At 37.2% G+C, this 21,778-nt stretch overlaps 1 protein-coding gene across 2 annotated transcripts in view; it reads left to right on the top strand.

Moving 5' to 3' along the window:
* Positions 1-21,778, top strand: part of EFHC2 (EF-hand domain containing 2) — a 248,066-nt gene that overhangs the window by 23,650 nt on the left and 202,638 nt on the right. For both annotated transcript variants that reach the window (XM_037168130.2, XM_037168129.2), the window contains exon 2: positions 2,269-2,421. In XM_037168130.2, coding sequence (XP_037024025.2) covers positions 2,269-2,421 — 153 coding nt within the window. The remainder of the gene's footprint in view (positions 1-2,268; positions 2,422-21,778) is intronic.

Below are 21,778 nucleotides of genomic sequence, written 5' to 3'. Positions count from 1 at the left end.
ATTGCTGGATTATATGGTAGTTCCATTTTTAGTTTTCTGGGGAACCTCCATACTGTTTTCTGTAGTGGCCATACCAGTTTACATACCCACCAACAGTGTATGAGGATTCCTTTCTTTCACATCCTTGCCAATGCTTGTTATTTTTTTTATAACAGCCATTCTAACTGGTGTGAGGTGGTATCTCCTTGTGGTTTTAATTTGCATTTCCCTGATAATTAGTGATGCTGAACATCTTTTTATATGTATGTCAGCTATTTATAATGTCTTCTTTGGAAAAAATGTCTACTCAGATCCTCTGTCCATTTTTAAATTGGATTTCTTTTTTCATTTTTTAAAAATATATTTTATTGATTATGTTATTACAGTTGTCCCATTTTCCCCTTTTATTCTCCTCTGCCCTGCACACACCCCACCCACCTGCATTCTCCTCCTCTAGTTCATGTCCATGGGTTATACATATAAGTTCTTTGGCTTCTCCATTTCCTATACTAACCTTAACCTCCCCCTGTCTATTTTGCGCCTACCATTTATGCTACTTATTCTCTGTGTAAAGTGGTATCTCATTGTGGTTTTAATTTGCATCTTTTTGATAGCTAGCAATACTGAATATCTTTTCAGGTGTCCCTGGATCCTCTGTATATCTTCCTTGGAGAAGTGTCTGTTCAAGTCCTTTGTCCATTTTTTAATTGGGTTGCTTGTCTTCTGAAATCTCTTCCCTTTCAAAGGTGATTTTAGTTTTGGGAAGTCAAGAGTTGCAGGACACTAAATCTGGGCTGTAGTGGGGCTGAGTCACCTGGGTTATTTGATGTTTTGCCAAAAGAACTGCCAGAAGATGTGGTACACAAGCAGGCATGTTGTCATGATGAAGCTGCCAATCACCAGTTGCCCATAGCTATGGCCTTCTGAATTATCTGAATAGTTTCTGTGGAGGAATGTTCAAGCTTAATGTAAAATTTGATGCATATTTTTTCTCAACTCAGTCATTTTGAATGTGAAGGCCATACAGTACACATGGTCACTCAATGGAGTCTACTGCTCCCACTGACTAGTACAGTGAAATCATCATTGTTCATGCATGCACATTCCAGTCTACTCTCCTTGGCTGCCAGTTGACATCAGTGTCACACAAACCATTCTTGATATATTAACAATCATTGGACTTTTTCCAGATAGACCTCATATGATATTTATTGTATCACATACTGTATATATTATGTTATCTTGAATTTGCTAGTTATCATTTCTGTGCTTATATTATCCATAAATAATACTGTATTTTAAAATATTTTCAGACTTTACAGATGCAGAATTATCAAATTTAATGTGCCCTTCTACTACCTATTTATTTTACTTGAAATATTTTGAGATTTATCCCTATGGATATATGTGATTTAGACCTCTATGTTAATATTCTATTTTATAAAGAGAAGATAATTGAGGTATCTTTTCTGTTATTGATGGATATTGAGATGGTTCCTAATTTTTACTCACACAAACACTGCTATAACAAATTATCTGATAAATAGCACCTTTTGCACAACACAAAAGATGTTTAGGGGTGAACTTCCTAGTCTGTAGGGCATATACCTTTCATTTTGCTAGGTATTGTCATAACTCAGAAGGATTCTTCTGCTTTACTTTCCTTCTAACACTACATGTGAGTTGGTGTTGGCCAACATAATTTGCCAGCCCTTGGTAGCATTTTCCAGGCTTTTACCTCTCTGCCCAGATCCCCAGAAAAGACGGGAGAAGAGTGAGGAAGAGGGAGGGTAAGGTTCTGCAATTAGGAGGAGAATGTCAGCTCTGTGGAATTTCCTGTTATATATAGTTTAATGAGCAAAAGTTTTTGTTCTCTGTTTTGGTGAAAATAATATTTGATTTCTGTTGGAAACTTACATTTTTTACTCTGAAGTAGAGGAATTTTTCCCCCCTTGTTTTTGTTCTTTGCAAATAAGTGGAATATGCCAATTAGCAAGCTAATGTTCTAAATGTTCACTTGTGGTAATAGATATTTTTTAATGTTTTAAATAGCATGGAGCATTGGGCTTATTCTTATTGCTTTCCAAAGTTTCAAATTTGTTAAAATGAATTGAATTTAAAATATGACACAACTTTATGGAGAAAGATTGATTATAATTATTTCCCACTCTAATATGCATTTTGTAATGGGAAAAATAAATGATGGGAAGTGTGCTTACCTTTTAAAACAAGTAAGAAAAGTCTTAAAGAGCAAGTTTGGCCATTTTATGTTATCTTTTGTGTTCACAGGTGGGAAAGGATAAGTTCCACAGAATGCTGGTGGCTGAAGGTAAACCTGGAATAGGTGAACTGCCTCTCAGGGAAAGGTCGAAGCCTAAATACAGTGTGTTTCCTAAAGAAATGGGAAGTGGAGTACCATCCTGGGTAGCTTTTGATAAGCAGGTAAGTCACATGCCATTGGGAAAAATGCAATCTTAAAATGTTACATCTACTAAATGTTAAGTAGATTTGAGAAAATAGGAGCCCAGTGTAAATGTTAAGGCTAGTTTTTCTGAAAAAACAAATTATGGAGCAAAGGTATGCCAAACAAAGAAAAGGTATCCCTGTTTCTGTTTCTGATCAGGCACATTGGTTGTAGGATGCCAAATGTTCACCTTTCTTGGCTAGTGCTTATTAACTTTTATTTTAATAATTAATTATTTTAAAATTATAGTTTACATTCAATATTATTTTGTATTAGTTTCATGTGTATAGCATAGTGGTTAGACAATCATATATATTAAAAAATGTTTTTCTTGATATTTCATCTACCCACCTGGTGTTATGAATAGTTATTACAGTATTATTGACTATATTTCCTATGCTGTACTTTATACCCTGGTGACTATTGTATGACTATCAATCTGTACCTCTCAATCCCTTCACCTTTTTCACCCATTTCCCCAACCCCCTCCCCTCTGGCAACCATCAGTCTACTCTCTATATCTATGAGTCTGTTTCTGTTGTTCATTAATATTGTTTCTTTAGATTCCACATATAAGTGAAATCATATGATATTTTATCAAACTTTCTCTCATCTTCTCCCCTGGATGGGATAAGCTGTTCTATAGGCCATCACTTTTGTTTATTCAGTTGCTATTAACTAAATAGTTTTGTTTGATTCTCAATGCCTCATTACATAGCAACAGAAAGATACTTTCTCTCCTTTTCTCCATACCAGTTATGGTTCCCCTCCCTGAGGACCAGACGGTGTCATGCCAAGAATTGTACAAGTGAAGGAAAGAGGTGCCATTATCAGAGAAGTGCCTGTACTTCTTAATGTGTATGATTATACACATAACACACACATATATTCTGGCATATTGAAAGTTGACAAAGGCAATCCATTTGAATATCTTAAAAAGGAACTAAGATCAAAAAGAAAAAACCCAAGATGACCAATTAATACTCATTGCTGTGTTTATCAACAACATTGTATCTCTGCCCCATGTTCTGTTCTCCAAAACAAAGACTATTCTTAGATTATTTACATCCTATAATTAAAATGTAATTTAGGTAATTAGATAAAGAATTCAAACTTTTATATACTGTTTATCAGGTGGTACTTTTAGCAGCTTTTTAAAGTATATTGTATTGGGCCCTGGTTGGTGTAGCTCAGTGGATTGAGCGCAGGCCTGCGAACCAGACAATTGTGGTTCGATTCCCAGTCAGGGCACATGCCAGGGTTACAGGCCGGTTCCCTGAAGGCCAGTTCCCAGCAGGGGATGCACGAAAGGCAACCATACATTGATGTTTCTCTCCCTCTCTCCTTCCCTTCCCCTCTAAAGATAAATAAATAAAATCTTAAAAAAAATAAAGTATATCGTATTGGTTATGCTATTACAATTTTCCTAATTTCTTTCTCCCCTTTATCCACCCTCTGTCCTGTACCACTCTGTACCTTCTAGCATTCCCCCACCAACTTAATCCAAGTCCATGGGTTGTACATATAAGTTCTTTGGCTTCTCTGTTTTCTATACTATTCTTAACCTCTCCCCATCTATTTTATGCCTACCAATTATGCTTCTTATTCTCTGTACCTTCCCCTCCCCATTCTTACCCTCCCCCTCCCCACTGAAAACCCTTCATGTGATCTCCACTTCTTTGTTTCTGTTCCTGTTCTAATTGTTTGCTTAGTTTTTTTTTTTTTTTACGTTTAGTTGTTGATAGTTGTGAGTTTGTTGTCATTTTACTATTCATAGTTTTTGGTCTTCTATTCCTTAGATAAGTCCCTTTAACATTTCATATAATAATGACTTGGTGATGATGAATTCCTTTAACTTGACCTTATCTGGGAAGCACTTTATCTGCTCTTCCATTCTAAATGAAAACTTTGCTGGATAGAGCAGTCTTGTATGTAGGTCTTTGCCTTTCATGACTTCAAGTACTTCTTTCTAGCCCTTTCTTGCCTGCAAGGTTTCTTTTGAGAAATCAGTTGATAGCCTTACAGGCACTCCTTTGTAGGCAGCTTTCTCCTTTCCTCTTGCTGTTTTTAAGATTCTCTATCTTTAATCTTGCATGATTTAATGATGATGTGCCTTGGTATGTTCCTCCTTGGGTCCAACTTCTTTGGGGCTCTATGGACTTCCTAGAAGTCTATTTCCTTCACCAGATTAGGGAAGTTTTCCTTCATTATTTGTTCAAATAAGTTTTCAGTTTCTTGCTCTTGTTTTTCTCCTTCTGGCACCCATATGATTCAGATGTTAGAGCATTTAAAGTTGTCCTGGAGATTCCTAAGCCTCTCCTCATTTTTTTTTGAGTTCTTGTATTTTTTTTTCATTCTGTTCCAGTTGGATATTTATTTCTTCTTTTTGTTCCAAATTGTTGATTTGAGCCCTGGTTTCCTTTCCTTCACTGTTGCTTCCCTGTATATTTTGCTTTATTTCACTTTGGGTAACCTTCATTTGTTCCTTCATTTTGTGACCAAGCTCAATCAGTTCTGTGAGCATCCTGATTACCTGTGTTTTGAACTCTGCATCAGATAGGTTGTTTATCTCCTCGTTGCTTAGCTCTTTTTCTGGAGTTTTGATCTGTTCTTTCATTTAGGCTGTATTTCTTTGTCTTGGTGCACCTGTTACATTGTAAGGGGTTGGAGCCGTAAGTATTTGCCAGGGTGGGGCAACCTTCTTTGCTGCGTTGTGGTGCTGTATGTGGGGGAGGGGTAAGAGATGGAACAATGGCACACACTTGCTCTGCTGTACCCTCACTCTCCCATGAACCCTTCTGTGACACTGGGAGTTTCTCCTGGCCTCGCAACCCCTGTAGTATTTTACAGCTAGCTTTGAGTCTTCAGTTTCTTGTTCATCCAGCCCTGCCTTGCCCACATAGTCTGCTGCCTTGCCGCGCATCCATCCTCTCCTTTCAGCTGCCTGTCTCTACCCCTCCTACCAGTCTGGGTGAATGTTTCTTTAATTCCTTGGTTGTCAGAGTTCCATGCAGTTTGATTTTCTGTCACTTCTGGTTATTTATTGGTTTTAAGTTGGTTGTTATTCTTCTTTTGGTTGTGTGAGGAAGCAAAGCATTTCTACCTCCACCTCCATCTTGGCCAGAACTCCTAGCAGGTTTAACATGGATTGATTAGCAATGCTTTGATTTCAATTAAAATGTGTTCAAATTTGGTACAAGTGACATGTCCCATGTCATCAGCGTTAAGTTCCATAGCTTAGAGCACATATCTTTTTGAAAGTCAGTTCTGACATGTATGGAGATCTAACAGACTGTAGGGAAGCTTCTTTCCGAAGTAGAATCATCTCTACTTTGAACATGAACCAATAGTTTTCTATCTGTATCTTTTTTAGAAATTATTTCCCATATCTGACTCATTGCTAGGCCCAGAGTTCAGAAAAACTTGTGGCCTGATGTACTGGGATGGGTCATCGATGTTTTCCTGTTAATGTCAATCTTATAGGTGTTTGTACATCATCGTTCTAGAATATATAATTTTCCAGGGCCAAAGAAAAGATTGTACTTTTAGTTCTTGTGTTAAAAAGACAGTTATTTACAATAGGTAAAAACGAATTCAGTACGGAATAAGTAATGTTGTAGGCCACAAAATATTAAACTATTGTCTTGAATTTAAAGTTGAAAGTTCATTTTATTTCTCTCAATATGTAACATGTGCCTTTCAAGCTTATGTTGCAGCCCTTTAATCACTTATAAAATTATGTAGAATATTTAATGAGGTTGGAATGATTTTAGCTTCCAACTACTTGAGAAAATGAAGAGCTTGATCATTTCAAGCCTAACTAAATGCAACATAATTCTTTTAGTTATTTCGTTGGTCAACTTCAATTAAATATTCATTTAGCTTAAAATGAGACACTAAGACTATGAAATATTTACATGCTGTGATGAGAATGTGAACTACAGACTAAATCCCAGTTAATACCTATAAAACACTTTCTATATTTGTGATGCAACAAAACAAGTCAATACCTGTTAATAATTTTTCTTAAAAATGAGACATTTTTAACTCATTGCCAGTTTTTCCAATAGCTTTTAATCATAGCAGTACATCTAGTGATACAGTCTCAAACAATAGAAAGTAGAAATAAAGGCAGTTCCTTGGAGAGTATATCCAAATTAATGTTTGTAGATGCTCTTGGTGCCCATCCAGATCCACATTAAGAGTGAAGTACCCATCCCCTCAACTGAAGCAAGTGCTTTGGGAAACAATTTATATTTGCAATCTGCTCTTGACCAATGCGCATTGCATTGCCCAGAGAAGCTGGGGGTGGGGGGTAACACAGGCCCCATTACCACAAGAGTTGGTAGCAGGTTGATTGATTTGTCAAGGGTAAAAATCTGAGCTTCTTCAAGGTGAGTACCTCTTTATTCTGATGTAGGCTCATAGGCCTTGTGTGTCTGACTATTGCAAAACTTCACATGGGAATGCATCCTTGCTTTGCTCATTTCTCTTCCCTTGACTGCTCCCCTCATTCCTTTCTAGGTTTCTCCTATGAGTATGTCCATAACAAAGCACATGCACCTAAATCCCTGTTTCAGGCTCTGCTTCTGTGGAGCCTAGCCTAAGAAATTATTCTGTTTTATTCCATAATTATACAAGTGACCATCAAAATGCTGTGCTCAGGCTTACCATAAAATTACAAGCAGAAAAGAGGCTATTTGCAGTCACGAAAAAGAGCCAGTGTTTATTATCCTATATGGCTCCCATGTCAGACATTTCTAGCAGTTTATCTTTTATTCTCCCACCCCACCTCATTCTCATGGAGAGAACATTAGTTTTATTCAGGTTGGAGATGTAATCACTTAAAAGTGTTCACTTCCACAGGCTCCTTGCAGCTAGGACCAGCCATGTGACTCAATTCTGGCCAATGATATAAGAGTTAAGGTTTATTAGGTATGGCTCCCAGGAAAGTTTTTTTTTTTTAAGATTTTTATTTATTTATCTTTAGAGGGGAAGGGAAGGAGAGAGGAGGATAAACATCAATGTATGGTTGCCATTCGTGCGTCCCCTGCTGGGAACTGGCCTGCAGGGAACTGGCCTGCAACCCAGGCATGTGCTCTGACTGGGAATCAAACCGTGATTGCCTGGTTCGCAGGCCCGCACTCAATCCACTGAGCTATACCAGCCAGGGTGGAAGTTACTTTTTTAGTTAAAAGAGTCAGGCTCAGCTCATATGTTTTCCTGCCCTTCACCCTACCTTTGTGTTTCTGTCTGGAACTAGGGCATAATTCCTTAGGGCACAGCAGCCACCTTGTAAGTGCTGCAGATATAAAGAGGATCTAGGGCCCTGCTGCCATCTTAGACCTATCATTTTTAGGCCATTCAGAGTCTCTCTCTCTGGACTCCTTTTTATATGAGAAAAATCAGCCCCTATTTCAGAGATTCTGTATTCAGGGAGGCCTTTGGAAATGTGTGGAGGTGTTTTGGGTTGTCACAATGACTGGAAGAAGTACTGGACTTAAGTGAGGTAAGCGAGGCACTTGTCTTGGGTGCAAAATTTAAGGGGTGCCTCAAAACTCAGTAATCAAACTAGATAATAGTTAATTTTTATTTTAATGAAATATATTAAAAATAAAAATTAATGCAAAAAATTCATGATGAACAAAATGCCAACATTTAAAATAAGGACAGGATCAGTAACTGCCATGCTTAGCTATACTAGAGGCTGAGGCAACAGGAAAATCAGTAATACTGATTCCATCTATATTTAACACTTGGCATCATGGATTTTTTTGCATTAATTTTTATGTTTTAAATCACCTTGCCTCAGGGCCAGCCCTGATTGGGAGATGCTGTTACTATTGAGTAGCTGGGGGCCAACTATAATTTTACACCCTAACATGTGGAAAGGGCAACTGCACACTGGAGAGTATGTTCTACCTAAAATGCTAGTACTGTTCCCATTGAGAAACACAGTTGTACTCGCTTAAAACTCCTGGCATTGGGAGGATTTATACAAACAGCAAAACATTTTTACCTGATAATACAGCCACATCCAAAGACTATTTCTTTTATTGAATTCATTTAAATATAAAGAAGCACCTATTCACTCACACCAGTTAGTTGTAGTAATCACCCCAGGACCTCTATAAGGAAGAAGCAAATCTGGATGATTGTTCTCATTCTATAAGTGAGGAATCATTTATAAGAAGTGGGGCAGGGGCCAGGGTTCTGAGGTTTCGTGTTGAAGGCACTGGAACTACCATGTAATGTTAACTTTAAAAATACAATAGTCAGTTATTTTACCAGTAAAAGTGAGTTTATTCAGGAATGACAGAAGAATTGCATTTTGAGACAGACATGCAAACTATGACAAACCATATGTAAGTATAGAGAACAAAGGAGGTGTGTGGTACTTTATATAGAAAAAGAAAGAAGTTGGGAGGGGAGGTTATGAGCAAAAGTCCATTGAAGGACAGTGACAGTTCAGGGTAGTAATAGCTTCTCATTGGCTGAGTTGTGGCATTTCGCGTTGGCTCTATTATTGCAGGGCAGGGAGAAAATCTTTCTTCCTCCTGCTGGAGTAGTAAAGTCTCTTCCTATTGAGAGTACAAAGTATGCTTCTTCCTGCTGGAGTCTGCAGAGGGCAGTGGGTGGCAGTATGTGAGAATTCTCCCTTCAGGGATTCCCGATTCTGATAATTTTTATAATTTTTAAAATATTTTATTCATGTTTTATTACAGTCACCCCCGTTTTTCCCCCTTTGCCCTCCTCTGCCCATCCTATCCCCTGCTCTCCCAGTCAGTCCCCACCCCATTGTCCATGTCCATTGGTCATTCATATGTATTCTTTGATGGGCACCTTCCCCTTCTTTCTACCCTTAGTCCCCTTTCCCCATCGCACTGTTTGCTGTCAGTCTATTCCTTATTTCCATGCCTTGTTTCTATTTTGCTTATTTGTTTTGTTCATTAGGTTCCTCTGATTCTGATAATTTTAAATGAGGTTTTCTTTATTCATTTTATATAAATAACTAAATGTGATTGTGGCTTAGTCACTTTACCTCTCTAACCTTTATTTTTTGACTATTGTGTGGGGTTTGGCTAGCTGGTCTCTAGTGACATTTTACCACTAACAGTAGATCTCTAAGACTTTAGTTTTACTTTATGACATTTAGTCTGTGACTAAAAGCAAATTCAGCTTGTTCATCATACAGCTGAGTCTAGACCCTGGATCTTTTGGCCTGAGGCTCTTTCTAATTACACTAGGCACCTATTGCTTCATTATTAATTTAAATTTGGCATTTGTTAGTTCATGATATACTGTTGTGGCTATTGTATATGGTCTATCATTAGCTGCTATTATAAAGAGTCAGACGAGTTGGAAAATTTCAAATGACTGAATGTTTTTACGTGACTTTTATTTAAATGTTAAGTACCATTTACACTCACTCTACAATTATACTCTCATTTCTTTTAATTTGTCAATGGCTCCTATTTAGCCTAATTTGTTTCCTAGTTTGCAAATGACCCTATTATAGTAAGTGGCAGGATAAAGGTTGGTCCTATGGGGTATGCATACATTTAAAAATGTTATTTTATTTTTTCCATCTATTGTGGACATAATGATTATAATCAAGCCTACTGACCACAGAATTAGAATTCTAATAACTTTGCATTCATCAGCATTGGGTTTGTGGTGAGCCGAATATTTATGAGGCACTATGTGAATTTTATGCTTTGAACAATATAAAAATATATTTTTAAAATATAACTTGATCTCTTAGATCACCTTGAGTTTTTTAAATTGAACAAGTTGGTTTATTATTCATGCAGTGAGGGAAAACACACAAGCTTAGTAACCACAGGATCTCTAAGTGAGCACATATTAGAAAAGACTTACTGTAGGATTTGGGTTTGTGTTAGGTAGTTTTGGAGAGGGCTTACAGAAGTGGGACCTTTCTCTGGATTGGTTTCTATTAAGAAGTGGGGATGCTTCTCTGATTGTGTATCAATAAATGTCACTTAGAGTAGACTAGAGTGAGGCCACAGCTATAAGTGTGAGAGAAGCAGCTGTCTCTCCTATGAGCTAGAGGGGGATATTTGACATTTTGTGGCTTAAACAATTTTCATGTTCTCTCTGTGTTGAGACATGGTTATGGGTTAGTCTTGTTTTTGTGTTGATCCTTTGTGATCTCAGACTGTCTGAGATTGATGTTCTATGAAAGTGTTCATATTCAACAGGAGAACGCAAAGTCTTTGCTGTGGCTTCCAGCTTATCTTGTAGCAACACCAAAGCTAAATGATAGTGCAGGGCTGGCTCGTGAATTTCAGGGGCTGCTTTTCTATTTCTAACCCAATACCAGCAAAATGTTTAATTTTCCTACTGGGGTGTGGGGTCAAGGAGCAATAAAATATGTTAGAATTTCATATAACTACCAAAGAAAAAATCATAAACACGGATTCTTGAAGTTTGGCCTACACCCAATTAGGAAAGTTATAAAATATAATCAGAGTATATAAAATACAATTAAAATTTAAAAAAATAACGAAGATGAGTCATATATTGTACCTTTAAACCATACCCAAAATTTCAAATGAAATTTTTCCCATAAGTTTATGTAATTTTCAGATTATCTGAATCCTATTAGAATCACTTCATAAAAGACACCAAGTAGAACAAGACAGACTGTGCAACTCAGGGTTCCAGCATGGGAAAATAAAGTCTCAAAACCTCTGGCTGAAAAGACTTGTGGGGGTTGTGACAGCAGGAGAAACTCCCAATCTCACAGGAGAGCCCGTTGGAGGCACCCATGGGGTCCTAGAACGTACACAAACCCACCCACACAGGAATCAGCACCAGAAAGGCACAATTCACTTGTGAGTAGTGGGGGAAGTGACTGAAAGTGGGGTAAGAGCCTAGCAAGTGGTATTGTTCCATCTCTAGCCCTTCCCTACATGCAGTGCCATAGCACAGCAAAGTGGGTTTCCCTTCTGGCAAATACCTAAGGCTCTACCCCTTAGAACATAACAGATGTTCTGAGACAAAGAAATATAGCCCAAATGAAAGAACAGATCAACACTCCAGAAAAAGAACTAAGCAAAGGGGAGATAGCCAACCTATTGGATGCAGAGTTCAAAACATTGGTAATCAGGGTGCTCACAAAAATGATTGAGTATGGTTGCAAAATAGAGGAAGAAGTGAAGGCTATGCAAAGTAAAATAAAGAAAAATATACAGGCTACCAAAAATGAAGGAAAGTAAACCTGGACTCATATCAACAATTTGGAACAGAAGGAAGAAATAAACATCCAACCAGGACAGAATGAAGAAACAGGAATTTTTAAAAAATGAGGCAAGCCTTAAGTACCTGTGGGACAACTTTAATTCCAGCATCTGGATCACTGAAGCTAGAAGAAGAGGGAGAGCAAGAAATTGAAAACTTACTTGAAAAAAAATAATGAAGGAAAACTTCCCCAATATGGTGAAGGAAATAGACATGCAAGTCCAGGAAGCTCAGAGAAGTTGGACCCAAGGAAGGACACACCAAGACATAATTAAATTATTCAAGATTAAAAGATAAGGAAAGAATCTTAAAAGCAGGAAGAGAAAAGGAGACAGTTATCTGTAAAGGAGTTCCCATAAGGCTATCAGCCGATTTCTCAAAAGAGACCTTACAGGCAAAAAGGGGCTGGAAAGAAGTATTCCAAGTCATGAAAGGCAAGGACCTGCATTCAAGATTACTCTATCCAGCAAAGCTTTCATTAGAATGGAAGGGCAGATAAAGTATTTTTCAGATAAGGTCAAGTTAAAAGTGTTTATCATCACAAGCCCTTGTTATATGAAATGTTAAAGGGACTTATCTAAGAAAAAGAAGATAAAAAAGTATGAACAGTAAAATGACAACAAACTCACAACTATCAACAACAGAACCTAAAAACAAAAACAAACTAAGCAAACAATTAGAACAGGAACAGAATCACAGAAATGGAGATCACATCAAGGTTTATGAGTGGGGAGGGGAAGGGGAAAGAATGGGAGGAAAAGTACAGGGAATAAGAAGCATAATTGGTAGGTGGAAAATAGACAGGGGGAGGTTAAGATTAGTATGGGAAATGGAAAAGCCAAATAACTTATATGTATGACCCAAGGACATGAGCTACGTGGGGGTGGGGGAAATGCTGGCAGGAGGGGGGTGGAATGTGGAGGGTGTAAAGGGGAGAAAAAATGAGACATCTGTAATATCATAATCAATTAAATATATTTAAGGAAAAGATGCCAAGATGTATAATTGTAACCCAATGTAATTGCAATGTATTGCAGTTTAAATTGCATGTTTTACATCACAACTACAGAAATCTTCAGCTACTTAGTTCTGAAGAAATCAAAAAGTTTGCCTGAAATCAAACATGTCATGCCCCAAATTTCAAACTATGTATTCTGCTTTTATCACTGAGTAAAACACAAAATTACATTATTTAAATTTATGTTAAAGTTTCCAATTTCATCATACAGTATGTCTTTTTATTATACTTTGAAATTTTTTAAAAGTCCCCAAATTCAGAATAAGTGTTTTTGGAGTAAGAAGAATGAGATTCACAAATGAGTCTTATTAAGGAAGATAGAGTTTTCCTTTCCCTCTTTCCTAAAACCTAGAGTTAGTTATTAGGTAAAATTTAAAGACCTTGCCCACAAGCCTAACATTAGTCCAAAGTTAAAATTGTCTTTTTGAGTGTAAACTTGAATAGATACCACTAGAGGCCAATTAGAATTTTTATAATTTAAAAAGACCGACAAATGCTAAGTGTTGGCAAAGATGTGGAGGTCTGGGATTTTCATACATTTTTGGTAGAAATGTAAAATGATACTGCTATTTTGGAAGACAGTTCAGCAGTTTCTTAAATAGTTAAATATATAATATTTACCACATGAATCACTAATTCCATTCCTATGTATTTTCTAAGAAAAATTAAAATATATGTTCACATAAAACTTCATAGCATCATTATTCATAGTAGTGCAAAATAGGGAAAACCCCTAGTGACCATCAACTGATGAATGGATAAAAAAAATGTGGTATAGCCATGTAATGGAAATATTCAGCATTGAAAAGAAACTATGATATGTATTACAACATGGATGAACCTCAAAAGCATACTAAATGAAAGAACGCAGGCAAAGAAGACTTTATATTGTATGACTCCATCTATCTGAAGTCCTAGAAAAGGCAAATACATCAGAGAAAGCAGATTAGTAGTTGCCTGGGGCTAGCAGTGAGATCAGTGAGATAGGGAACTTTTAGGGGATGATGGAAAGGTTCTAAACTGGATTATGGTCATGGCTACACAACTGTATAAATTCATGAAAAGTTGAACTGTATACTTATAAGAGGTGAATGTTATGTTATATAAATTATAATTTAATATATTATAATAGTTTGTTAGGACTGCCTAGTTTGCTAGTTCTGTGGGTGCCTTAAACCACAGAAATTTATTTTCTCACTGTTCTAGAGGTTGGAAGTCCAAGATCAAGGTGCTAGCAGGGTTGATTTCTCTTAAAGCCTCTCTCCTTGGCCAGCATGTGACTCTCCTCTTGCTAGGCAGGCTCTTCATGTGGTTGTCCTCTTTGTCCAAAAAACACTGATTATTTTTTTGGACATAAAATATTTATTTGTAACATTGTAATTCACAAATTAGGAACTAATAGTTGTTATTTGATTTACTGACTTATAGTTTAGACTGATTTATATTTTTTCTGAATTTTTAATACACAAAGTAATGTTTATGTACTTTCCTTCCTAAATTTGGAGCACCTGCAACTTTATTGGAAACACTTAAAAATTATTTGCCTCCTTCAATTTTGCTTTGGCAGGATTCTTCTCTATAGTAAGATCATTCCTTTGATGGTGGGTGATAGTACAAACACTGAAAAAATAATCTGTGTAATTTTTAAAAAATGTTTTTGAAATAATTTAGACTTATAAGAAATTACAAAAATGGTCTAAGGCAGTTCCTGTGTACTCTTTTCCTACCTCTCCCCAATGATGACATAGTATGTAACCATAGTACATTATCAAAGCCAGGGAATTGATAATAGTATAATTCTAAACTTGAAGACCTTATTTGAATTTTACTAGTTTTTAGATGCATGCATTTCCTCCTCAGTTTATAGTTCTATGAAATGTTATCACATGTATAGATTTATTTTAACAACCACCACAATCAGGATACAGAATAACTGTTATTTCTTTAGGATTTTATTGAGTTTTTATTTTAATCAACTTTATTGAGGTAAACCTTATTTTAATTTTTCAAATCAACTTTATAGAGGTTATTTATACCTGATGAAATGTGGCCATTTTAAGCATACAGTTCCATGAGTTTTGACAAATGTATGCACCAGCACCCCAAATAACATATAGAATACCTCTACCACCTCAGAAATTTCCCTTATGCCCACTTTCATTCACCCCTCTGCCATTGCTCTTACTTCCATTACCATAGATTAGTTTTGCCTGTTTTGAACTTCATATAAATTAAATCTTACAGTCTGTCTTCTCTCATGTCTAGCTTACTTTTGGATTTAAGATTTGAGACATAGCTTTGGTAACAAGTATGTATATAAGGAAAGTGCAGCCAATTCGTGTAATAATACACTGTGGCAGATTTCTGGCTATTTGTATAATCATTTTTTATCCTCTGGATTCATATCCCTTTATTTTTAAACATGTTGGTTTTACTTTTTTAAATAAATTACTATTCTAACCACCTTCATATTTTTTTTAATATAAATTTTATTTAGTTACTTTTCAAGTACATTTTTTTTAATCTATTTCTCCCATCCCCCCCCCGCCCCGGTCTCCCCCCTCCCTCCCATTCCCCCCCCCCCAGTCCTCATCTCTGTGTCTTTCATACTTGTTCCTCAAAATCCCTCCCTCTTTTTTCCCCTTAAGTTCCCTTCCCTCTCCCCTCTGGTCGCTGCCCACTTGTTCTCTATTTCAGCGTCTTTGTTTTTATTCTGTTTGCTTGTTTGTTTTATTGTTTAGCTTCCTGTCAAAGGTGAGATCATATGGTATTTGTCCTTCAATGCCTGGCCTATTTCACTCAGCATAATGCTTTCCAGTTCCATCCATGTTGTTGCAAAAGGTAGTAGCTCCTTCTTTCTCTCTGCTGCATAGAATTCCATGGTGTATATGTACCACAATTTTTTTTAAAAGATTTTATTTATTTATCTTTAGAGGGGAAGGGAAGGAGAGATGGAGAGAAACATCAATGTATGGTTGCTTTTCGTGTGTCCCCTGCTGGGAACTGGCCTGCAGGGAACCTGCCTGCAACCCTGGCATGTGCCCTGACTGGGAATCGAACCGCGATTGTCTGGTTTGCAGGCCCGTGCTCAATCCACACAATTTTTTGATCCATTCGTTTACTGATGGGCACCTAGGTTGCTTCCAACTCTTGACTATTGTAAATTGTGCTGCTATGAACATTGTGATGCATAGGTTCTTTGAAATTGATGTTTTAGGATTCTTGGGGTATAATCCCAGCAGTGGAATTGCTGGGTCAAAAGGCAGGTCAATTTTTATTTTTCTGAGAAAATTCCATACTGTTTTCCATAATGGTTGTACCAGTCTGCAATCCTACCAACAGTGAACTAAGGACCCCTTTTCCCCACACCCTCTCCAACATTTGTTGTTTGTTGCTTTGTCTATTATAGCCATCCTGACTGGTGTAAAGTGGTATCTTATTGTGGTTTTAATTTGCATCTCTCTGATAGCTAATGATATTGAGCATCTCTTCATGTGTCTCTGGATATTCTGTATGTCCTCTTTAGAGAAGTGTCTGTTCAAGTCCTTTTCCCATTTTTTAATTGGGTTCGATGTCTTCCTAGAGTGGAGTCGTGTAAGTTCTTTGTATATTTTGGAGATTAAACCTTTGTCTGAGGTATCATTGGCAAATATGTTTTCCCATACAGTTGGTTGTCTTTTTAATTTAATACTGTTTTCTTTAGCCATGCAGAAGCTTTTTATTTTGATGAGATCCCATTTGTTTATTCTTTCCTTTATATTCCTTGCTCTAGGGGACATATTGGTAAAAATGTTGCTGCGTGGAATATCTGAGATTTTCTTGCCAATGTTCTCCTCTAGGACTTTAATGGTGTCATGGCTTATATTTAAGTCTTTTATCCACCTTGAATTTATTTTGGTGTATGGTGTAAGTTGGTGCTCAAGTTTCATTTTTTTGCACATAGCTGTCCACTTCTCCCAACACCATTTGCTGAAGAGGCTATCTTTACTCCATTTTTTCATATGTTTTGAAACATTTAAAGATGTTAGAATTGTTTATATTCTTCTACTTATTTTATTCATGCTCTTCCATTTAAATACCTGTTTTGACTATTAAATTCATTGTGCTGTTTAGTGTGGTAATAGTTCTTTTAATAAAGAGGATTCTCCAAGGATACATGTCATTATCATAAACCTCTTTCAGAGGTATATATAATTTAGTGAACATAGTTATTTTTTCTAGGATACTAGAAATGGGAAATGGCAGGGAGGGCATGAATGCCACATTATCAAATGGAGGCAGAAGTACTTATCTTCATTCTTTTTTCAAATTCATCCTCCCTCCCCATCCCCCACCACTGGTCTCTCAACTTTTTTATTCCCTCCCCCTTCCATTCTTTTGACCTTTTCCTATTTCTTTTTCTCTTTTACTGGACTTCTGTCTCTTCAGCCTCAGTCTCTTTACTTTCCATACTTTGCCTTCCTCTGTTTCAGATTTGGCAATTGCTGACTTTAGCTCTAAAAAGAGTATAACCATCATCATCATCATCATCATCATTATCATTGTTTTTATTGCCAAGATCTTTTCCCTTCCATTTGTTCCTAGAGTTGGAGCCAGGGTTCATGTCTCCCCAAATGGAGCATTGAAATGATCCATGTGTACAGTGGTTGGGGTATCTCTTGAGAACATTATCCTCCTACAACCCCCTCCTAATGAGTGGCTCTTTGGTATGATAAATAGAGCAAGCCTTTTCAGTAAGACAGATAGACCCAGAACTTGGATTTGCCATTAATTACCTATTTCATCTTGGCTATGTTTTCAACCTCTTTGGTCTCAATTCTATCATCTGTAAAGTAAGAATACTAACCCCAACTTAAAGTTGTTATGAGTATTAGATGGACAATACATGTCAAGTGTCCAGCTCATAGTGGGTAGTCATGAAAAATTAACTCTCCTCCTTTTCCTAAGACTTGGATTTTTTTTTATTTTTTAAAAAAAATTTATTTAATTAATTATTATTTTTTTTACAATACATGGGGTAGGGACAGTGGTGTTTCTATGAGAAATGAAGCATGAATTGGGACTATTCCAGTCATCACCTGTGCTGCAAGCTTCTTAAAATTTTTTTGGCATGAATTCTGGCTTATTCCAGAAGACTAATTATGGAGATGCTGGCATTGAGAAGGGTGAGTTCTAAAAACCAGCCATTAAGTTATTATTAATGTATTGCTTTCCCCAGTTGTTCCCCAGTGCTTCATTTATGCTGTAGGTATTAGGGTAGTTTAAAAACTCCTCTATTATTTAAATAAGATATTTTGTCATGTTTCTTCTATTTTAGCAAATTCACTTACTGGTCTTTTAGGAGGAAAGGTGATAAATAACTACCTTTTTATTATTTCATTTTTAATCATTTGGAACTAATAGCAATCAATAATAGACTACTACAGTTGTGTTTACATTCCAATTATTCTGAACTTATTCTCAAAGATTTTATACCATAATCATCTAGGTTCTAGAATCTCCATGTAGGCCCTTTTTGGGAGTTTTGATTTTTAAATTACATTTATTGGGGTGACATTGTTGAACAAAGTTTGAAGTGTACATTTCTTTTTTTAATATATTTTATTAATTATGCCATTACAGTTCTATTTCCCCCCTTCATTCCCCTCCACCCTGCACACCCGCACCCCCACCATTCCCCCCCTTTAGATTATGACCACCCATCTCAAGTTCTTTAGATTCTATATTTCCCATACTATTCTTACCCTCCCCCTATCTATTTTCTACCTACAATCTATGCTACTTATTTACTGTACCTTCTCCCCCCTTCTCCCACTCCCCTGTTGCTAACCCTCCATGTGATCTTTATTTCTATGGTTCTGCTCGTGATTTAGCTGTCCTCTTAGTTTGCTTTTGCTTTAAGTGTGGTTGTTAATAACTGTCAATTTGCTGTCCTTTCACTGTTCATCTTTGTTATCTTCTTTTTCTTAGGTAAGTCCCTTTAACATTTCATAGAATAAGGGCTTGGTGATGATGAACTCCTTGAATTTGATCTTATCTGAGAAGCACTTTATCTGTCCTTCTATTCTAAATGAAAGCTTTGCTGGATAGAGCAATCTTGGATGTAGGTCTTTGGATTTCATGACTTGGAATACTTCTTTCCAGCCCCTTCTTGCCTGTAAGGTCTCTTTTGAGAAATCAGCTGACAGTCTGATGGGAACTCCTTGTAGGTGTCTGTCCCCTTATCTCTTGCTGCTTCTAGGATTCTTTCCTTCATTTTAATCTTGGCTAATATAATGATGATGTGCCTTGGTGTGTTCCTTCTTGGGTCCAACTTCTTTGACCCTCTCTGAGCTTCCTGGACTTCCTGGAAGTCTATTTCCTTTGCCAGATTGGGGAAATTCTCCTTTATTATTTGTTCAAATAAGTTTTCCACTGGTGGCTGTTCCTCTTCCTCTTCTGGTACCCCTATAATTCGGATGTTGGAACGTTTAAAGATGTTCTGGAGGTTCCTAAGCCTCTCCTCATTTTTTAAAATTCTTGTTTCTTCATATTTTTCTGTTTGGTCATTTCTTTCCTCCTTCTGGTCCACTCCTTTGATTTGAGTCCCAGTTTCCTTTCCATTCCTATTGGTATTTGTTTCCTGGGGATTCCCTTCATTTCAATTAGTTTAGCTTCCATATGTTCCTCTAATTTGTGACTAAAATCAATCAGTTCTGGGAACATCCTGATCACCAGTGTTTTGAATTGTGCCTCTGATAGGTTGGCAATTTCTTGATCCCTTAGGTTTATGGGCTCTGGGGCTCTGAGTTCTTCTTGAGCCATGTTTTGATCTGTTTGTGCCTGTTACATATGAGGAGCAGAGCCTTGGGTGTTCACCAGGGCAGGGCCACCCAGGTCACTGGTTTGTGATGCCGCATGTGGGGGCGGGGTCAGAGAGGGACAATGGCAGTTCCCTTTGCCGCTTCCAGCCCCTGGGGCCTGTGCAGTCCATCTCATCACCACTAGCTCCTTCACTGGTTTATCTGCATGTGAATGTGTGGCCACAGTCCACCCTCAGTGGGTCTAACACCTTGCACCCTCAGTGGGTCCGCCTGGGATCCGCCCACAGCTGCTGGTGCACCTGGGTCACGCGCCCGGGTCAGTCTGGTGGATCTTTCCTGCCTGACCCTGCTCTGCTGCTGGTTCTGCCCCTCTCACTGGTTTGGCTGAAGGGTTCGTTGTTGTCAGACTTCCATGTAGTTCAATTTTCTGTGGTTTGGCTGCATTTTTGTTGCTAAAACTTTGTTGTTTTTAAACTTGGTTGTGTGAGAAGGTGCAGTGCTTCCACCTACGCCTCCATGTTGGCGGAAGTCCAATATGAAGTGTACATTCCTATTATACATGATCTGTATATTGCTTTGGGTGCCCACCACCCAAAGTCAAATCATCTTCCATTAACATTGGGTTTTTTTGGCCATCATTTCTTTATTTTTTCCTTTTAATTTTATTATGCACTGGTTTTAGGTATACAGCTTACTGGCCATTTTATGTTTTTTTAAAATTAATTTTATGTAGTTATTTTTCCCATTTTATGTTTAATAAAACTTTCATTTTCTCTACAGTCTACTCTGCTGTTTCCTTTTTTTTAGCTTAAAATATGAAATCTGTTTTGAATGTTTTTTTATTCTTTCTGTTTCTGGTTTTACTTGTTGCCTTTTTTCTCTAGCATGTCAGGGCATTTATTTTTCCATTCATGTTTGGGTATCAAAAATAAAACTTCTATCCACCTTGAATTTATTTTTGTGTATCATGTGAGTTTGTGCTTGTTTCATTTTTTTGCATGTAGCTGTCCAGTTCTCCCAACACCATTTGTTGAATATAAGCCGTGACACCATTAAAGTCCTAGAGGAGAACATTGGCAAGAAAATCTCAGATATTCCACGCAGCAACATTTTTACCAATATGTCCCCTAGAGCAAGGAATATAAAAGAAAGAATAAAAAAATGGGATCTCATCAAAATAAAAAGCTTCTGCGTGGCTAAGGAAAACAGTATTAAATTAAAAAGACAGCCAACTGTATGGGAAAACATATTTGCCAATGATACCTCAGACAAAGGTTTAATCTCCAAAATATACAAAGAACTTACACGACTCCACTCTAAGAAGACATGTAACCCAATTAAAAAATGGGAAAAGGACTTGAAGAGACACTTCTCCAAGGAGGACATACAGAATATCCAGAGACGCATGAAGAGATGCTCAATATCGTTATCTATCAGAGAGATGCAAATTAAAACCACAATGAGATACCACTTCACACCAGTCAGGATGGCTATCATAAACAAAGCAACAAACAACAAATGTTGGAGAGGTTGTGGGGAAAAGGGGTCCTTAGTTCACTGTTGGTGGGATTGCAGACTGGTACAACCATTATGGAAAACAGTATGGAATTTTCTCAGAAAAATAAAAATTGACCTGCCTTTTGACCCAGCAATTCCACTGCTAGGATTATACCTCAAGAATCCTAAAACATCAATTTCAAAGAACCTATGCACCACAATGTTCATAGCAGCACAATTTACAATAGCCAAGAGTTGGAAGCAACCTAGGTGCCCATCAGTAAATGAATGGATCCAAAAATTGTGGTACATATACACAATGGAATTCTATGCTGCAGAGAGAAAGAAGGAGCTACTACCTTTTGCAACAACATGGATGGAACTGGAAAGCATTATGCTGAGTGAAATAGGCCAGGCATTGAAGGACGAATACCATATGATCTCACCTTTGACAGGAAGCTAAAGAATAAAACAAACAAGCAAACAGAATAAAAACAAAGACACTGAAATAGAGAACAAGTGGGCAGCGACCAGAGGGTAGAGGGAAGGGAACTTAAGGGGAAAAAGGGGGAGGGATTTTGAGGAACAAGTATGAAAGACACAGAGATGAGGACTGGGGGGGGAATGGGAGGGAGGGGGGAGACCGGGCGGGGGGGTGGGGTGGGATGGGAGAAATAGATAAAAAAAATGTACTTGAAAAGTAACTAAATAAAATTTAATATTAAAAAAAGGAAAAAAATGTATTTATTTTGA

Source organism: Artibeus jamaicensis, unplaced genomic scaffold, assembly GCF_021234435.1.
Source record: "Artibeus jamaicensis isolate MK-2021 breed Jamaican fruit bat unplaced genomic scaffold, CSHL_Jam_final contig_60, whole genome shotgun sequence".
NCBI lineage: Eukaryota > Metazoa > Chordata > Mammalia > Chiroptera > Phyllostomidae > Artibeus > Artibeus jamaicensis.
The sequence above is the reverse complement of the archived record's forward strand: the minus strand, read 5'-3'. Positions and strand labels throughout refer to the sequence as shown.